General features: G+C 39.7%; 1 protein-coding gene across 1 annotated transcript in view; it reads right to left on the bottom strand.

Annotated features, from left to right (window-relative positions):
- The window catches only part of psme3ip1 (proteasome activator subunit 3 interacting protein 1), a 111,313-nt gene that overhangs the window by 16,315 nt on the left and 74,904 nt on the right, over positions 1-20,094 (bottom strand). The window contains exons 3-5 of the mRNA XM_080187113.1: positions 18,259-18,357; positions 13,453-13,574; positions 6,082-6,215 (exon numbers count right to left, since the gene is read on the bottom strand). Coding sequence (XP_080043239.1) covers positions 6,082-6,215; positions 13,453-13,574; positions 18,259-18,357 — 355 coding nt within the window. The remainder of the gene's footprint in view (positions 1-6,081; positions 6,216-13,452; positions 13,575-18,258; positions 18,358-20,094) is intronic.

Genomic DNA, 20,094 nt, shown 5'->3' with positions numbered 1-20,094 from the left:
AATGGCCTCCTTCCTCATTGTAGAGATTCTATGACTCTAAGAATCAGAGAAACTATTGCAATAGTGAAACCATACCCCAGAATAAGTCTGTTCCTTCCAGAGGAGAAAATAATTGGAAGATAAGCAGCTCAGTGCAGTTAGTGCTGCAGCAGTACCTATGCACTGAATGAATACCGTGAGCCTTGCAAAACTTACAGCATCACTAAATAGTGGAAAGTCAGAAGCAAGCATACAGAGCATTGCGCCTATGCCACTCAGTACTGGGACAATCCCAATGTATCTCACAGCCCGTCTCTCTTCTCCATTTATCCATTGATTATACAATTATATTCCTCCCTCCAGAAATGAGTTTATATCTCTCTGCCCTAAATCGCATCTGCCAGTTTTCTGTATTGTTCGGATATCTTCGACAGAAATTTTGTGCCAATACACCCGATATTAGGTGTACTGTTTTACTCTGACTGAATCTTTCCTTTAATAGCAACATCCTTCACAGTATTAAAATGATCAGCTGACTCCATAAAATGCACTTTTCTGAACCACATATCCTTTATCCAAAACCCCCTAGGCTGACCACATTTCAGATAATTTTGGTTTTTTGGATACCACGTTACAAAGGTCTAAGCCTAGTCTAACTATGGTCTAATTTAAATAAAATGGCCAAAAAAGTAAGATGTTCCACTGAATAGTAGGTCAGGTGTGGTCGGCTTGTGTTGTGTCAGCTCAGGTCACAGACTTTCTAGCAAAAGATCGATGAGCTTCAATAGAACTACAGTTTTTGTATGTGTTAAGTCTACGGATTTACAGATAAAGGATACTCAACCTGTATTTGTACATGTTTTACTTTCTCATTTAATTATCCTAGCTTTTTCTCCCATGGAAATAATGGAAAGGCTGTGTTTAATAACTAGCTTGTTCAGTTATATGTCATGATCAAGAAATCGAAGTATATCAATTAGTCCAATATATCTGCTCAAAAGTAGTCACTGTAAGACATCAATATTACACCATGTGAGCCTTTGTCACTGTGTCCTCACTTGACAAATGAAATATACCACGTGGACCTAGTCCTGTGCAAAGTACTGTGAAGTCAGTCACAGCTGAGCAGATCAGCATATGGGACCATTATACTCCCCAGCCACGAAAACTATTGTTATACTCAAGTTAGTAGGCCCAGCTATTTGAAGTTTTTTTTTAAGTTTATTTATTACTGTCACAAATAGGCTTACTTTAACACTACAATGAAATTTCTGTGAAAAACCCCTAATTGCCACACTCCAGCACCTGTTTAGGTACACTGAGGGAGAATTTAGCATGGCAATGCACTTAACTAGGACTTTGAGGGGAAACCGGAGCATCCAGAGGAAACCCACACAGTCATGGGGAGACTCTCCAGGTTCCTGGCGCTGTGAGGCAGCAGTGTTAACCACTGTGCCACGGTAAGTGAAGTGAAGTGAAACAGTTTATGGTCTCAAGCTATAGTTCTGTGTCTTAAATTGTTTTGGTCTTTTAACTTCAGCCTTAAAGAGAATAGTCACTTCCTTTTAAAGTACGTAACAGGCCTATGCATTAATTTGGATTTGTAACTTTGCAATCAGGTTCTAAAATCGGTTTTTGTAGTTACATAGTTCTCAAAACTTTTGTTTCTTATGAACCTGTATTAATTGAATCAGTCATTCTGTAACGTGCATCTTGCTATTTCAACTTTAACACACTGATCACGTCTAAGCACTGATTTAGTAAATATTGCTGTGGTTTTATAGTTACCATATTAGTTTAATATTGCATGCACCTCTTTAAGTAACTTGCTCCAGGCATCAGCAGTCACCAGAAAGTCACTAATAGGTGTTTGAACTCTCTAAATCGCTCAAGATGTATCAATTTGGCATTTTATGATATGGGGGCCAAAGTATTAATCATTAGGCAGTGATACCATATATCCTCTTATCACAAATAAGCAGATACACACATTACCTATTGGTGCCTTGTCATCTTAACGGAAAGCAATAAACTGAATAAGAGCTGTAATGAGAAGAATACGCCCACAAGTGACTAATATCTTAGGACACCAGTCAGGAGTTAATAGGAAGTGACATTACTAATGCGACCGTCACCCTTAAGAGACCAATCATGCACAACTTAATCAATCAGGGAATGAATATGCATCGCCTCGACCAGAGATCATAGATGCTACTGAGTATGCACAGAAGTACTGGTTAGCAAAGGCTAATAAAGCACATAGCATGAACAAGCAAGATGACAGACAGGCTTCAACCAACAGACCAAGAAAGTGCCACAGTCAATCGAAAGTCGAGAGCCGGTGTTCCAAAGGCAACTGACTGCTTTCACTGCCTTTACTTTGTATTGCATTTTTGTACTTATTGCAATTAACATAGTAAATTCTGTGAAACTTGTGACAATGTACTTTTACCAAAGTCGTCTGTCACTAGACAGAACTGCAGGCTTTTTGTTTAGATCAGCTCTCCCAACTCAGTCTAACAATTATAATTGTCTTACAATTAGAGTGAGCCCTAGATCTTTACACAAAAGAAACAACGGCATTAAAACACGAAAATCACAAACTTCTAAACTAAATTCATTTAACGCTAATAATTATTTCCATGGATAAATTACAAAATATCAATAGAAACTGGACAAATGGCATGCAAGATTCCTTCACCAGCAAAATGAAAACGCTAATTTTATCAATGTAATTTGATGCAGAATATTCAACAGAATTGGAAATATAAATGAACAGATTATGGAAAATAGCACCTATAAACCATACCTAATAATCTTCTGTAATGATTACCAGTACAATACAGCAGTGGAAATTGCTAGGATACAATTTTGAACCTATTAAACATAAAGCCCCATAATAAATGCATGGTTAAATCGCCCATTTCCAGCATGGGACAATAATGTGATCTTCTGAAATAATCCTACACCAATACCAGTTTAATTTATATTGGAGAAACAGGAAGGATTGGGGAATTCATGCCATCTCAATTATTTGTAGATCACATATTGGTAAGAGAATTCCACAATTTACTCAGTAGAGTAAACCCTTACAGTCCTCTGAGACCTCTGAAAAAAAAAATTCTCTGAAAGGCAATGATATAATTTCATTCCTTCACGTATTTTTCTTTAGTTGGGTTGAGGGCTGATTTTCCAGATCAATATAGAGTCCCATTTGCCAACTGCAGGCGTCCTGAAATCATGGACAACACACTTGGAACTCTCCAAAACATTTGGTCTGGCAAATTGCTCTCTCCACCAGCCCCTCAAACTCAGAAAGTAACCTGGAGTTTTGTATATGCTCAAATATGGTGGAATGTATTCCAAAGTCTCAATTGAAAATAGGGAAAAACAGAGGAAACTGAATCAGCTTGACATCCCCCTATAGGCTGCCTATAACTTGCAACTTCCACTTGTATGAATGTTCCATTATCTGCGAGAAGCTACCCTTCAATTACAATTCAACAAATTGTCACCGGCAATTATGTTAATTGTTGTACAAGAGAAACCAGAATATGGAGCCAAACTGATATGAATCAACACACTAAAGCAGCTACACAAAAAAAAAGGCTGAAGAAAATGACATACTGTACCCAGGACATAATAGCCTGCAGTCAATGAAATATTCACCCCCACTACTCTCCATTACTGCAGGTGGGAGGAAGATGCTGCAGCACCAGATCCCAATGCACTGGAACCAAAGCATCACGTTTCAAAGAGGATCATCAGCATAATGGATAATTGCAGCAGCTGTGTTCAGTTGAGAGCTCCACCATTAAAACTAGTTCTGACTATTCATTTAATACACGAAAAAAAATGGTTGCTACATCATCAACACAGTAATAATTAGATAGAATGTCAGCTTCAAAACTTCCTTTTTAAAAATAAGTTATTTTCTTATTTTTCTTCCCTTCCCCTCTACACCATCCACTATCTGTCTGAACAAAAGATCTGTATCAAACAGAGGATAGGAGGGAGGGATCAGATAGGAACAAGTGGCCTGGCCGAGACCAGGCCTTTGCCCCAATCCTCAGGCACGGTCACAACTTTTCTTTCCATTCTCTCCAAAAATCATTTCTGTTCAGAATCCTCGTAAGTAGAAGTGTTTATTTATTGGAATTATATTATAATCAAATCTAAATTTATTGGATACTTATGTAACATGACAATACTTAATGGCTTAGTCACACGTCATTTATTATACCTATTGATTTATCTGAAATTGTAATATTGGAATAGTCCACATACTGAAGGAAACAGCACAGGAAAATCATTAGAAATTGCAACTTAACTTCTATCAAAAGAACATTGGTTCATTAATGCAGTTAAAAACAGGGTTACAAATGTGAGGCTTTAAAAACGTTACGTTTTAAAATGTTTCATCTAACTTAAGGTAAAACAGAGTGCCCTTAAAAAGAGAGATGGCAACAGTGCTGAACTTAGCTTGAAACAGGCCTATTTGATTAAGTTGCTATGGGAATGGAAGCCTAGGTTGAAACTCTTAAAAAATTCAAGTTGCATTTTTCACACATAAACAGAAAATGCTGGAAAAACTCAGCAAGCCTGGCAGCATCAGTGCAGAGAAAAACATTGAGTTAATATTTTGAGTCCTTGTGACTTCTTCAAAGTTAAAGAGGGAGAAACATGTTGGATTACGCACTGTTGAGAGGGGTGGAGCCATCTGGAACAGAATAGAGGATCAGTGATTGGCAGGGACTAGGAGGGATACAACAAAAATGTGAAGGTCATGAAACAGAAAGCATTAATAACAGGAGAAACATGCTAATAGTAGCATAAAGGTAAAATATCAGAATATGTTAATGGAAGAATAAAGGTCCATGTTCAGTGAAACCAAAACTTTAGAACCCAGCACCTCACCTTCTGAAACAGGCACATTACAGCCATTAGGACTAAACTTTGCATTCAACAACATTAGGCTGTGACCTTTCTCCTCCACCTTGAAGCTTTTTATGCCCCAAACATTTTGGGTCCCAATGCAAAAAGCACCAAGCCATCTGTCACTTGATAAGTTTTCTGGGTTTTTTCCAGATTCCAGCATTCATAGCATTTGGCTTTTATTGTGTCAGTTTTACACAGAAGGGTTTTGCTGGACACAAATGGTTTAGGAGCTGTCTTCTTCCAAACAAGTGGAGAATATTCCATCACACTCCTGACTTGTGCCTTATAGATGATGGACAAACTTTGGGAAAATTAAGGGGTGAGTTACTCACCACACAATTCCCAGCCTCTGAGCTGCCCTTGTAGCCATAGTATTTATATGGCTGGCCCATTTCAGTTTCTGGTCAAAGATAATTCCCAGGATGGTGTTAGTGTGGGGCTCAGTGATGGTAATGTCATTGATCATCAAATACAGATGGTTAGATTTTCTCTTGTTGAGAATGATCGTCGCCTGTCACTTGCTTGCTACATATTCACTTGCCTCTTATCAACTCAAGCCTGAAGGTTGTTTAGGTCTTCCTTCACAAACTGCTTCAGTATGTTCAATGATGCTAAACATTTTGTAATCATCAGCAAACATCCCTACTTCTGACCTTATGGTAAAAGAAAGATCACTGATTAAGCATCTAAGGATGCTTGGGCAGGCTCCTGTAGCAATGTTCTAGGGCTGAAATGTTTACTTTCCAACAAATAAAATCATCTTCCATATGCAGACGTCTCCAAGTGAGTTGCTGGACTATTGCTGGATTGTTGGCTAGAGTTCTTGAACTTCATCATAACACAACGAGTAACAAGTCACAACTCAACTTTAATACTCCCTGTAGTCGAAGAGCCTGGCAATTAACATCATTGCGGCTCACACATGAATAATATGCTGTACTGAAAGATGGAAATAATGAGGAATTAATAAACAGTAAAGATGGAAGAAATTTGTTGAAACAAATAAACCTTACCATGAAGCGTGGCCAGTCTCTCAATTATTAGGGATCATTGTGAACATTAGGCCATACGGCAAAATCTTACTTTAAATTGCTCGCATTATTATACTTTCAGAACTAGGTTCTGTCCCTCATTAATGTTGTTTCCTAAAAGGGCATTACTAACCTTTTGCGTTTTACAGCTCCAGCTAACAGCTTTGCTTGAGAGAACTTGCTCTTGTTTTCCACTGGCTTAGCAGCCACTTTCTTCTCGGCATCTTTTTTAGATTCTGTACTTGCTGCAAGTTTTGTGCGGGCACTGTTATTTCCTGTTAAGGATCAACAAGGACTTTGGAACAAATTTCGTATTACATTTCAGGGAATTTCCCAGGGCTTATGCGCAAGAAGTTTCAGAAGGTGAGCAATGAGAAACTACTGGCTTTAAAGCCTGCAGATGACATATCACAAATGTGTAACAATGGTCAATCAAATGAAACAAAAGTAGGACACTACAGCACAAGTTCAAACGAGTAAAAGACAAATTCCGTCTTCACACGGAAATGGTTAATACATATAGCAGTAGCAATATATTCTGGCTGCTGAAAATCTATAACGTAAACAGAAAAAGATGATCAAACAGTATCTGTGGAGAAAGATAAAGGGCAGAATTTAATGTATACCTGCCAAGACAACTTTGGGGGTAGACGTCTGCATGATCTCAACCTGTCCTCCTTCCAAACAAGTCCAGGGCTTGTGTACAGCCTTAACACCTGGAAGCCAATTGAGACTCTTAAGTGGCCACTTAAAGGCCTTATCCTGTCACTGCTGGTATTCAAGCACTGGTGGGCAGGGCACTCAGTATCCAAGGGGGCTGCCCAGCAAACTGTTTTGGGCTTATCATTATCTTAAGAGAGGGGGGCTCATTCACAGGCACTCTGTGCCCAATCAAGGGACCCAGCATCAGGAAGTAGGTCTCCCTGTAAGAAATCGCCCCTGTCCATGCCTCCAAGCCTGTCCCTTCCTTTGTATCTACAGGAATGATGGCAGCAGTCTGTGATATCAGTGCAGCACATAGACATTGGGTGGGTGTCCCTTGTGCTGCAATGGAAAGCTAGCCATTGGCTTTCAGATGCTGCATGATGACTCAGTTCGCCACGGTGCTTATAGAATTGCCTACTGATTTAACTCCCAAAGTATGGGCTCCACGACAGGCAAAAAGCTCTGTGCCAAGTTGGTGCTGCAATCCTTGATGTTGGGAAACCTACCAGAAGGCCTGTAAACGCTGTACAAGCATTTTGCCAGTGTACCAGTGTTCCTATCTATTGGCTGCTCCAAAGACTTTGAGTCCTCTGCAGGTAGATCTAGTGTGATGGCTGTCCCCTGGTGACAAGCACCTGTGTGACCCTTGCTCACACATACCTGGGCGGCACGGTAGCACAGTGGTTAGCACTGCTGCTTCACAGTTCCAGGGTCGTGGGTTCAATTCCCAGCTCGGATCACTGTTTGTGGAGTTTGCACATTCTCCTTGTGTCTGTGTGTGTTTCCTCCCACAGTCCAAAGATGGGCAGGTTAGGTGATTGGCCATGCTAAGAAATTGCCCCTTAGTGTCCAGGGATGTGTAGGTTAGAGGGATTAGTGGGTATAATATGTAGGGATAGGGGGGTAGGGCCTGGGTGGGATTGTGTTCAGCGCAGACTCAATGGGCTGAAGGGCCTCTTTCTGCACTGTAGGGTTCTATGATCTATACCTGGCACCTCACCACATACAGAACTGACTTCTCTGCTGTCGTGTTAAGGTATACACAATATTGGTATCTGAGTTGGTAGCTGCGAGATCAAGCGATGATGCGTCATCATTATCGTCTTCTTTGTGCTCCTCAACTATGTCGACAGGTTTCAGTTCTTGCATGTCTGAAAGGTAAAAGGCACATGGGTACGGTTGTGGTGAGGTAAGGAAAGGACTTTGGGAGAGAAAGCAAAGTAAAATGTGCATGCTTACACCATCTGCAGCTTTTGAGTCAGATGGAATTGTAGGAGGAAGTGGAAGTGTGATGTGAGGAGGTAGGCGATGTATGAGAATACCATGATTTCAGTAAATAATCCCGTACAATCTCAAGTTGTATGGCTGCATAGAGGCATAGCACAGAGAACAAAGAGATGCACATAAAAAGTGGTCCCTTTAAGATGTCCTTTTAAAGCTAAGTAGAAATCACAAAGGGACCACACAATGCGACAAACAGGCCATGCACAGTAAAACGGAAATTGGAGGAAGAAATGAAATGTGGCTGAAACCCAAAATGGCCAGCATTTTCTCCTTCAACAGGATCAGGACATGCAGGACTGCCTGTACCCCTCTTATTAGCTGCTGCTGTCTTGGAATTATGTGCCATAGTCTCCGACAGGAGACAGAAAAGTGTGCCAGTGCATTTTGTGGAATCTGCTTGGCTGACATGGTTATTATGAATGAATAGCTGGCAGTGTGTGCCAGCTGTGAGATATATAACAGTGCTGTGTATGAGAGACTGTGGTGTAGTATATAAACATCAGTACAAGTCCCAAGAAAGATTAATGGCAGGTGAGTATTTGGTTGTGGTGAATTGAGCAATGTCTGAAGCTGATGGTACAGCTGGTAGGCTATGGAATTTGAAAATACGTTCCCTGACCTTGATAATCATTTGAATTCACTGAACTTCTTGTGCCACTATAGCCAGATCCTGAGTACTAGGCTCCTGACACTGAACTTCACAGCCTCCTGCTCACAGTCTTTTAACCACATATCTGGACCACTGCAGATGTAGGGCATCTTTCGTTCCTTCCACCTTTTCCAACAAGACCTCCAGTGCAGAATCAGAATTGTCTTGGAGCCCATTTTCTCCTATGTAGTGTCATTCTTTAGGTTTCCCAAGCCAGATTCACTTTCTGCAAAACTGCCAGTACTTGCTCCAGCCAGAAAGTACCTCTTCCTTTAATAGGTGCAGACTAGCTTTATGAAGTGTTAGGCAGGTTTGAGTTTGGACTCCTTGCTGATGCAGCCCATGAAAAGCATAGTTAGTGCTGACTGCATGCAGAAATCATTCGAACAATCAGGCAGCATAAAGCTGGCACATCGCCTGAATTTCAAATAAAAATTAGAATCAAAATTCGCTGGACTCCGGGGAAGTGCTGGAAGATTGGAAAACGGCTAATGTTATGCCTCTGTTTAAAAAAGGTAGCAGACAAAAGGCAGGGAATTATAGGCCGGTTAGTTTAATGTTTGTAGTTGGAAAAATGCTAGAATCTGTCATCAAAGAAGAAATAGCAAGGCACCTAGAAAAGACTGGTTTGATCGAGCAGACGCAGCACGGCATCGTTAAGGGGAAGTCGTGTTTGACAAATTTATTGGATTTCTACGAGGATGTGACTAGTGCGGTAGACAGAGGGGAGCCGGTGGATGTGGTGTTTTTAGATTTCCAAAAGGCGTTTGATAAGGTGCCTCACAAAAGGTTGCTACAGAAGGTTAGGGTGCACGGAGTTGGGGGTAAGGTGTTAGCGTGGATAGAGGATTGGCTGTCTAATAGGAAGCAGAGAGTAGGTATCAATGGGTGCTATTCTGGTTGGCAGTTGGTGACTAGTGGAGTGCCGCAGGGATCGGTGCTGGGGCCTCAACTATTTACCATTACATAGATGATCTGGAGGAGGGGGCTGCGTGTAGGGTGACGAAGTTTGCTGATGACACGAAGATGAGTGGAAAAACAAATTGCGTGGAGGGTGTGGAAAGTCTGCAGAGAGATCTGGATAGGCTGAGCGAGTGGGCAAGGACCTGGCAGATGGAGTATAATGTTAGCAAGTGTGAGGTTATCCACTTTGGCAGAAATAATAGTAGGAGGGATTATTATTTAAAAGGCAAAAAGCTGCAACATGCTACAGTGCAGAGGGACCTGGGGGTCCTTGTGCACAAGTCGCAAAAACCCAGTCTGCAGGTGCAGCAGGTGATCAAGAAGGCGAATGGAATGTTGGCCTTTATAGCGAGGGGGATAGAATATAAAAGTAGGGAGGTCTTGCTGCAACTGTACAGGGTACTGGTGAGGCCGCAGCTGGAGTACTGTGTGCAGTTTTGGTCGCCGCACTTGCGCAAGGATATATTGGCCTTGGAGGGAGTGCAGAGGAGGTTCACTAGGCTGATACCGGAGATGAGGGGGTTGGCCTATGAAGAGAGACTAAATAGACTGTCTGTACTCGTTGGAGTTTAGAAGGATGAGGGGGGATCTTATAGAGATGTATAAGATAATGAAGGGGATGGATAGGGTAGAGGTAGAGAGATTCTTCCCACTTACAAAGGATAGCAGGACTAGAGGGCACAGCCTCAAGATAAGGGTGGGGGAGGCAGTTTAGATCAGAGTTGAGGGGGAACTTCTTCACTCAAAGGGTGGTGAATCTCTGGAATTCTCTGCCCGTTGAAGTGGTGGAGGCTACCTCACTAAAAATATTTAAGTCACGGGTAGATAGGTTTCTGATAGACAGGGGAATTAAGGGTTATGGGGAGAAAGTGGGAAAGTGGAACAGATCCACTTCAGATCAGCCATGATCTTATTGAATGGCAGGGCAGACTCGAAGGGCTAGATGGCCTACTCCTGCTCCTATTTCTTATGTTCCTATGTAATGAGTTAATCCCTGTGCCCATTTTCAGGGGCTATTCAATTTAGCTCCAAGTATCTTTCACTAGTTACCAATATGGTGCAAGTGGAGACACTTTGAACAAACATCTCAGTGAACCAATAATTTTCAACATTGTCACGTTCAGTCTTTCACAGGAAAACTCATACTTGATGTAATTCACTATGAAAGGGTAAGAAAGTCAGCTGTGCTCAACCTTGTCGAGAGCACCCAGAAAGAAAATCACTTCAAGCATTTCAGATCATTTTCATGAAGTTCATCTACTTTGCCAAAATGAAGAGAATACTATGCCTCTATGCAGCCATACAACTTGGGGTTGTTTACTGAAATCATGGTATTCTCATACATTGTCTACCTCCTCACATTCTCATCAGACAATGAAAAATATGAAGCATTGAAACATAGTTAAAATGTACAGCACAGAAACATGCCACGCAGAATAACTGTTCCATGTCAATGTTTATGCTTCACATGAATCTCCTCCCACCCCTCCTCATTTAATCCCATCCATATATTCTTCTACTGCTTTCTCCCTTGTGTTCAATCAGCTTCCACTTTGATGTTTCTACGCAATTTGCATCAACTACTTTTTGTGATAATGAGCTCCACATTCTTGACACTCTGGATAAAGATGTTTCTTCAGTCTCCTATTGATTTTATTGGTGACTATCTTCTTTCACGGTCACAGATTTTGGTCTCGCTTACAACTGAAAACTCTTTTCCCCTTCTTCTGATTTCTAATTGCATTTCACTGGCTGTTTCCACCTGCATTCTGCCCCAAATCTCCTGACTTTGTGCTTTTCCATCCTGTGACTCTATTGCCTAGATTATTAAGAACAAAACTAGAGGATGGGCAATTACCTAAGGCACAGTTCACTGTCAGAGCATATGACAAGGCCGTTGCAAATGACTTAAACATCATTCAGTATAATGGGACCAATTCAGAGCTACAAAATTGAGTATTGTTTTATTTTACATGTTTTCGTGCCTATTTTCTATCTGATACTTAAATACTAACATATCACACACGTGGACGTAGCATAGGCAAAGTCTATATGGGCTGCATGTTAACAACAGGCTTTGAGCGCATAAGTCAAGAAATTCAAATAGCTCACAAAAGACATGCAGTACATGTTTGAAGGTTTAGATGGTTACCAGGCTTTTGCATCAGGTTATTTTACAAATCCATAGCTTAACTTGTGCTGGATGGCTAAAATGAAACACAAAAACTGTGTTTGGAACACAGCACGATCCTCACAATAAGAACCAAAGTAAATCTTAATCTTTTCTGTTCTTGACTTCGATAACGATTGGGTTCCCTTGGTCCTCTGCTGTGAGCCTATGCATGTAATACTTGTGTCCATCATCCTATAAATTAAGAAATTCCACACAATAAAGGTGCGGCTAGAATAAAGCAACATAAGATTGGGAATGCGATAAGATCAGATCACCAAGACATCATGGACCATGATAACGTTATGAAAAGGTTTAATAATATTTTTATCTAAAATAGCAGGTCCTCAGCAGACAGGCTTAACTCCCAGTCACAGGCAGAGTGTCTGTTTCACTGTGAAAATAAAATAATTCCTCTTTATTTCCTCAGGGAAGTTTATTAAAAATCATTTTTCATCACTCCTCATAAGCTGTTTAAGCCAGAAGCAACGAACTGGCCACTTCGCATGCAAGCGAATCTATCATTTTACAAAGTCTTCCCTGTAAAATATTTTATGCTTTGAAGTCCAAGAGATCCTTCAACCAATCTGATCATAAAACTCAGGAACAATGGTCCATCATCCACCCAAAAGTTCACCCAAGCAGAAAGAAATACATTTTCTTCCTGAAATGATAGCCTTTGAGCAATAGGGCACTTCCTGTAGTCAAAAGAGAGCATACTCCCATCAACTTACATCAATAGCCATGACTGACTCCCTCCCATGCACCTTGGATCTTCAGTTGTCTGGACCACTGTTTACCAAAAATTCTTGCCAGAGAACATGGTGAACATTAAGAAACAAGAGGTAAAAAAAAGAAATAAATGAGAGAATGGTAAGAAAGTGAGGAAAAAATGAAAATTAAGAAAGCGGGAAGGATATATGAGAGGAAAACGTGAATTATAGAGTGAACAGCAGAGGAAAGGAGTAAAGTAGAGATGGGGAACAGAATGTGTGAGAGAGCATAACAGAACAGGCAAGAGGGAGAGAGAAAGCAGACCAATACAAAGAAAATATTTCAGAGGGGATGGAGAAATGATTCTGAGAGAATTCAGAGAGGAAACAGTGAGAAAGAGCCACGCATGCCTGACAATTTCTGCAGAAAGCCCCAAGTGCTTGAATGACTTCCATCACAAGCGACAGAAAAAAAAGAGTTCAAGCCAGGTCAAATAAAGGATATGTAAATGTCGTGAGAAAGTGCACAAGGGTCAGAATGAGAGAATGACACAAGATAGAGGCAAGAAACCTTAGTGAAAGAGGAAAGTGGATAGATACAGATGGAGATACAGAAGGAGAATGTAAGCAAAAGAGAATGAGTTACAGAAAGGTGTATTGAATTTCTGTCCATGAACTAGACCAGAGAAAAGCATTTAGTAACCAGTTAGTTTTCTATATTCCCTGGTTTCGTGACAACTTGCCAAAATTCACTTTAACTATCAAAATAAATGGACTCAATTCTCCAGTAAAGTTAAAAACAGAAGAAGTGTCAGTGACGAAGCAAACCTCTAACAATTCTCCTTCTTCATAGAAAGGGAAGTAAGATTGAAGAAACCAGAGGGAAAAGTTGAAGGCAAAGATCATTTATAATTAAATTGGATCTGCAACAGAAAGGGCTTTAAGCTTTAGGATGATATCAGATGCTAACTTTCTACATCCTTGCAATCAGGATTCAATTGATGCTCAACAAAAGGATATTCTGTATTCTTTCAGCTCTTTAGCATCTTCATCTCTGCGTTGCTTCTCTAAGAGCACCTGTTGCCTGGAAACTTCATCAAGATAGTTCGTTTCATCCTCATCTAGGCCTCTTACCATATTTTCTGAATGAAGAGATAAAACCAGAGCACTTATGTAAAGTGTGTTCATTTAACATACTCAAGTAACCACATTCTTCAAAAATCAATACAATAAATATGAATGAGAACAAAACAATACAAGACTGGGAATGCAATAAGATAGTATCACCAAGATGTCTTGGACCATGATAAGATTTTGAAAAGGTTTAATTCAAAAAAGAACAGCAAATTCTCAATAGAGAGGTTTAGCTGTCAGCCACAGACAGCTCTAGCGTATAGTATACCAATTTCACAATATTGGGGTTCGTTTTTTAATTTAAAGAATTATACTGTACTGTAAAAAAGTCCTGTTAATTTCCTCAGGGAAGTTTGCTAAAAACTACTCAAACTACATTTAATCACTCCATGAAAGTCCATTTAAGCCAGAAGCAACCAACTGTCCACTTTCCATGCAAGTGAATCTATCCATTTTATCAAGTCTTCTCTATACCATGTCTTATGCTTTGAACTGTCAGAGATCCTTCAACAACGTAATAGGACCAGAGAACAATGGCCCTTCAACCACCCAGCAGTTCACCATAATCAGAAAGGAACACACTTCCTCCCTTTTACGATAGCTTGTGCTATCTTACTTAAAATCAACAACCAGGCATTCTCAAGGCTGTTACTGCAAAGGTAGTTAGAATCATTGAATCCCGACAGTGCAGGAGGCCTCCATTTGGCCCATCAGGCCTACATCGACAACAATCCCACCCAGGCCCTATCCCCATGCATTTACGCTGCTAGTCCTCTTGACACTAAAGGACAATTTAGCATGACCGATCAACCTAACCTGCACATATTTGGACTGAAAGAGGAAACCAGAGCGCCTGGAGGAAACTCACACAGACACAGGGAGAATGTGCTAACTCCATACAGACAGTGACCAGAGGCTAAAATTGAACCCAGGTTCCTGGCACTATGAGGCAGCAGGGCTGACCACTGTGCCAACATGCCACCCAAATTATTACTCTCAAATTATTTCAAGGCAAAGCAATAAACAGAGCTGTTTCTACATCATATAGGTAAGTTTGGTCAGCTCTTTTACGTACAATGAGATAAATGCAACAGAATATCAATTCATTCTTCACGTCCAATATTACATTCAAAATATACACATACATACATATGTTCCTTACATGTAATACGCATATGCCCACACATATTCATATTCACTATATTATAAATAAAATGCCAAAGTTACTAAGTACTTCTGCAACCCCTTCCCCGCCTCATCCGAAGCACAAACATCTAAAACTCTCTACTTCCGCCACATCCCATGAAAAATATGTTATAAATTTAACCCAACGTTGTTGTTGAACACTCACAATGCAGCCATGAAAAGATGTCCAAATGTGACAATGAAAGATCCCTGGTTATATTCTACTTCTTACAAAAGACATTTTGATAAATCCAGCAGGCAAAAGTATTTTCTGTTCTATATGACAGGTAATTTTTCATGTAGTGTGGTAACATTCCTCGAATTGTTTCTCCAATTGTTCATGTACATACGCTGACAAGCTCTACAGTGCTGGTATCACAGCCTGTAACAAGGAACTGAAGTGATAAAAAATCCATTCAATTTTTCAATTTACATGGAGCCACAAAGCAATAATCACATGGGTTCCAAGACACAGCAAAAGTAATTATATTGGAAGCTGAAAGGAAACTGTTGAGGTCAGGCTTCATCCCAACAAAAGACATTAGCAAATTAAATAGGTAAGTGAAAAGAGAGTACTAAAATAACACAAAGTAGAACATAAATACATTCATCGTTCATCCCTCTTCAAAAATCCCCTCACTGTCTTCTGAATATAATCAGGATATTCTGTTCATGAAGAAGACTTCTTAAACTCTTTAATTACTTTTGTTTTTCACCTGTGACGTACACATTGTCTCCTATTTTACAATTTCTGAAAACTTCTGGGTAAATTTTTTTATTGTGACTTTTGTAATTCATACGTCATTGTACAAAGTACTTAGTCAGGTTTGTCATGTACAGTGCCTGAAAAGAAGAAAGTGAGGTATTTAGACAGCACTTTTAATAAAATGTCCCAAGATGTGTCAAGAAATCTTATAAATTAAAAGTTTGGCATCAAGCCTCTTAAGGAGATATTAGGATTATAGGACCGAAATCTCGATTAAAAAGAGTAGGTTTTTAGAAATATCTAAAGGAAGGAAGAGGAAACAATTAAAATAATGGATGTTCTAGAGGACAGGATTAAAAGAACGTAGAAATTTCAGAAGGTTGTGGGGGCGGAGGTGAGAAGCGACAAGGAAGAATGAAATCAAGAAGAGATTTTAAAACAATAATGATCATTTTAAAAACTAAAGTCTTGCTTAACAAGGAATCAATGCAGGTCAGCGAGAACAGGGATGAAGAGTGAATGGAACTTACTTTGAGTTATGACACAAGGAGCAGAGTTTTACAAGATCTAAAGATACAGAAGTCTCAGGTCATGTACCAACCAACTCAAGAACAGATTCTTCCCTGCTGTCATCAGACTTTTGAATGGACCTACCTTGCATTAAGTTGATTTCTCTCTATACCCTAGCTATGACTGTAACACTACATTCTGCACTCTCTCGTTTCCTTCTCTATCAACTGTATGCTTTGTATGTATAGTGTGCAAGAAACAATACTTTTCACTGTATTCTAAAGCATGTGACAATAATTAAATCAAATCAAAAGTTGGAGGGTGGAACACGGGAGGTCAGCTAGGAACGTGTTGGAATAAATGGATCAAGTGGTCAGAAAGGCATGGATATAAGGGTTTCAATAGCTGAGCTGAGGCAGGGCAGAGACAAGTAATATTATGGAATTGAAAAAAGACAGTCACAGTGATGGTGCATATATGGTTGGAAGCTCTCACTTCAGGATCAAAAATGACACCAAGATTACAAACAGTCTGGTTCAGACAGTTGTTAGGGAGAGGGATGAATTCAGTGGCTATAGAACAGAGTTTAAAGGTGGGGGCAGAAGCTAGTCAACCGTCTCAAAACGTGCAAGCAGATCAATGAGGACAAGAAGGGATGGTTTGCTATCACCACAGTCACATTAGATGTAATTTGTAAATTTGATAAGAGCAATTTTGATGCTGTGGCACGGAAGAAACCTGACCGAAGGAATTCAGATATGGAATTCCAGGCAAGTTGGGAACAGATTCAGCAAGTGTTCAAGGATTGTGGTGAGAAAAGGGAAATTGGAAATGGAAAGATAGATTGCAGGAAGGAGGAATCAAGTGTTTTTTTGAGGAGGTTGATGATGATGATGCAGATTTGATCAGATGGGGGCTGAACCTGATTGCCAAACTTCCCTTCCTCGTTCCATATTATTGATGGTTCTCTTCTTCCTTGCTAACTACCTCATATCCAAGTCCCTCTAAATCAAAGCTGCATTTATACGGCGCTTTTCATGACCAATTTCTAAATTCAAAATGTCTGAATATTTACCAAGTGGGCTGTTTAAGATTATTGGCCAAAGAGAAGACACTATTTGCTGCAATGTGGTTTAAATTATGGTTTTGGTTAACAGTGCCACCTGGTGGTTGAGCTCTTGACACATTTGATTGCCAAAAAACACCGCAAAAGTAGATCAAATTCGAGTCACTTTTGCACCACCCTCCATTTCCAGAAACTGAGGCATGGCCAAGTCCAAAGGCATGTCAGTAGGGAAAAGGGAACAGGGAGCAGGGTGCGAGTCACAAAGTGGGGGGACCTGAGCTCAGCAGGTCCATTTGAATTCAATGTTGAATGTTCAATTCAAACAAACCTTATTTTGGCTGTTACCAGGGCCTGACCTACATTGAGGGAGTCACAAATTATTGAAGCTCTCCAAGATCTGTATAACTGTAACAATCAGAAGATTTTTGAGTACCTCATTCTAAATTTGAAAAAAAGGTTGTAATGCTTAGTGGGGGTTGAAAACAAATCTGTCTGGTGAATTGCTTTGATATTATACTTTAGGAAAAACATTGGCATCTGGTTGTGCAGTTTCAACGTAACTCTGTTAACATTTCCTCAAAGTCTATTATTCTCATAATGAATGTTTGGCTGAGTTTTAAAACCTACAATTATGTCAGCAGGAGGTTCGGCATTCATAGTTTCATTGACAATTGAGACAGATAGTAAAAGATTGGCTATCTTTGTTATGGAATCTGAATAGAATTTTTAAAATAAGCGATTAATCACTTGAGGAAATTTGAAAGTTTTGAATATCTTTCATAAATGGCAGGTGCATTCTTTCTCCACAGCACTCCTACCACTCTCCTCCTCCCATCCATCCCTTCCCCATTCTGAAGTCGCTTGACAGGATACATATTGCAAAATTGCTTACCCCTAGATAAGGCATTGGTAATTTAACATGAAGATTAGAAGTAATGAGGGTTATGAATCTTTGGAATTCTCTACCCTAGATGGTTCCAGATGTTTCATAGCCAAGTATATTCAAGACTTAAGATTGATAGATTTTTGGTCTATCAGGGATTCAAGGAATACGGGGTGCAAGGGGAAAAGTGGAGTTCAGGCAGCCATGGCTATATTGAATAGCAGAGAAGGTTCCTGTTTCCAGTTATGTTGAGAGTTTGGTTGTAGCAATTGGCATATTGCACATTTTTTTAAGTACAAATCCCAATGAGAGAATATACAGAAAAAGAAAGTGTTATCTTACTGAATTTAAACTGCTCTTCGAATTCTGCTTGTTTCTTATCTTTCTGCTCTTGAAGCCTTTCATACAATGATCGAGGATCATAAACCTGCTCAGGGCATTCTGTAAGAGAAGAAAAGGAAACATTAATGACCATAGTAAGTGCTGACAGCTTGAGACCCTTTTCTGATATACCCATTTGTCTTGAAATTGTATAAGAACTGAAAAAGTAATTTCAACTTTTTGTTATAAGGATTTGGTTTTTGCAAATTCCCAAATCAACAATATAAAAAGCAGTAACACATCATTCTGGATTCACAGAACTCTTAGATTTTAGGCTGCATTTTACATTCAGTGACCAAGAAATAATGCCCCTCTCTGTGGCATGGACTTCCCTTTTCCTAATATCAGTTTATTTCAAAGGTGATCTCCAGGAATGCAGCAGCAGTGATGTAATCAACCAGGGTAAGGAGCCAATCACGTTGCAATAATGACACTGACAGCAAGCCAGATAGCAAAATGAACAAGTTATTTTTCTCTTTTAATTAAATTTAAAAAAGAGTGATCAAATGATTGGGATTTATGTACAAGATGAAATATCATCTCCTACTGTAATGGAAAATTTGGCACTGAACCATTACAAAATTACTCTTTGGTGCAATCAGGTGCTTCGCTGCATTTAAGAATTTGGTACACCATTAAATATCCCTGCTACACACCTCATTCAACATGGCGTTCCAAGGGTTTTTACAGAAAAACTAAGCATAAGAGTGGAAGTTCTCATCCGTTCATAGATTTTCAATTGATTGCAGTCTGCGAGTATCTTAATAGCGCACCCTTGAAGAAGTGTAGAATCACTGACAGCACTTTTTGGATTTCTACACTTAATTGCTCAAGAATTGCCTCCAGAAGTAGCTTTCAATTTCAGAGGAGTAATGTTGGCAAACACTGACAGTTTCACTGTCACCACCATCACAAATCCAGGCCATTACATAAAACAAAGTAAAGGATGCTGTTCACTATCATCAAACAATGAGCTCAAATCCCCAGACAGGATTTTTTTTTGCAAGAAACATACTTTATTCATAAAATATCTAAATGAAACCTTTCAAGCTGTCACAACAGGAAAGTGCAATGACATTCACATTTTCTACAAAGATCAAAATGCACTCTGTGGTGCCAATGCAGTAATGAGAACATTACAAACATTTCAATATTTTCACTCCGAAGAGTACAATGATGTTCAAATTATTAACACAGATAATCATGCACTGAGGTCCTTAACACAATTACATTTAACATATAGAGTCAAGAACAAGCTTACAGTCCAAGCCATCCTCCACAGTTAACAGCGCCTCTGTTTAATCTACCTTAAAGGCCTTACACAATGGCCTTCCCCCATTGTGCCTTGGCAGCATCTGCCCCAAATTCAACTATATTCCTCAGCATATGGTCCTGAACTTTGGAATGTGCCCATCTGCAAAAGTAGGCTGGGGGCAACTCTTTGCATTGGAAATAACTGTATTCCTTTCTCAGAATTATTAAGCCAGTGCAAGCTCTTAATCCACCTCCCTGCTTCACCAAAATCAAGTCAAATTGAATCCAAATCATGGACCCCACAAAAGAAACACATTAGATCAAAACAGACATTACATCTGATCTCACACTTGACCCCATGCTTGATCTTAGCCAAATGGCCAAGAAGCACTTCAATGTGTGATATGTAAAAAAACATACTTTATGCATAAAATATCTGAAAGAACATTACAAACTTTTCAAAACGGTCATCACAGAAAGTTCAATGATATTCAAGTTTTCTATACAAAGAAGCTGGGGGTTCCCATTATTTGAATTCTAACA

Source organism: Carcharhinus amblyrhynchos, chromosome 4 (assembly GCF_965287045.1).
Source record: "Carcharhinus amblyrhynchos chromosome 4, sCarAmb.v2.hapA, whole genome shotgun sequence".
In the NCBI taxonomy this organism is placed as follows: domain Eukaryota; kingdom Metazoa; phylum Chordata; class Chondrichthyes; order Carcharhiniformes; family Carcharhinidae; genus Carcharhinus; species Carcharhinus amblyrhynchos.
Note: the sequence above shows the minus strand (reverse complement) of the source record. Positions and strands in the feature narration are given on the sequence as shown.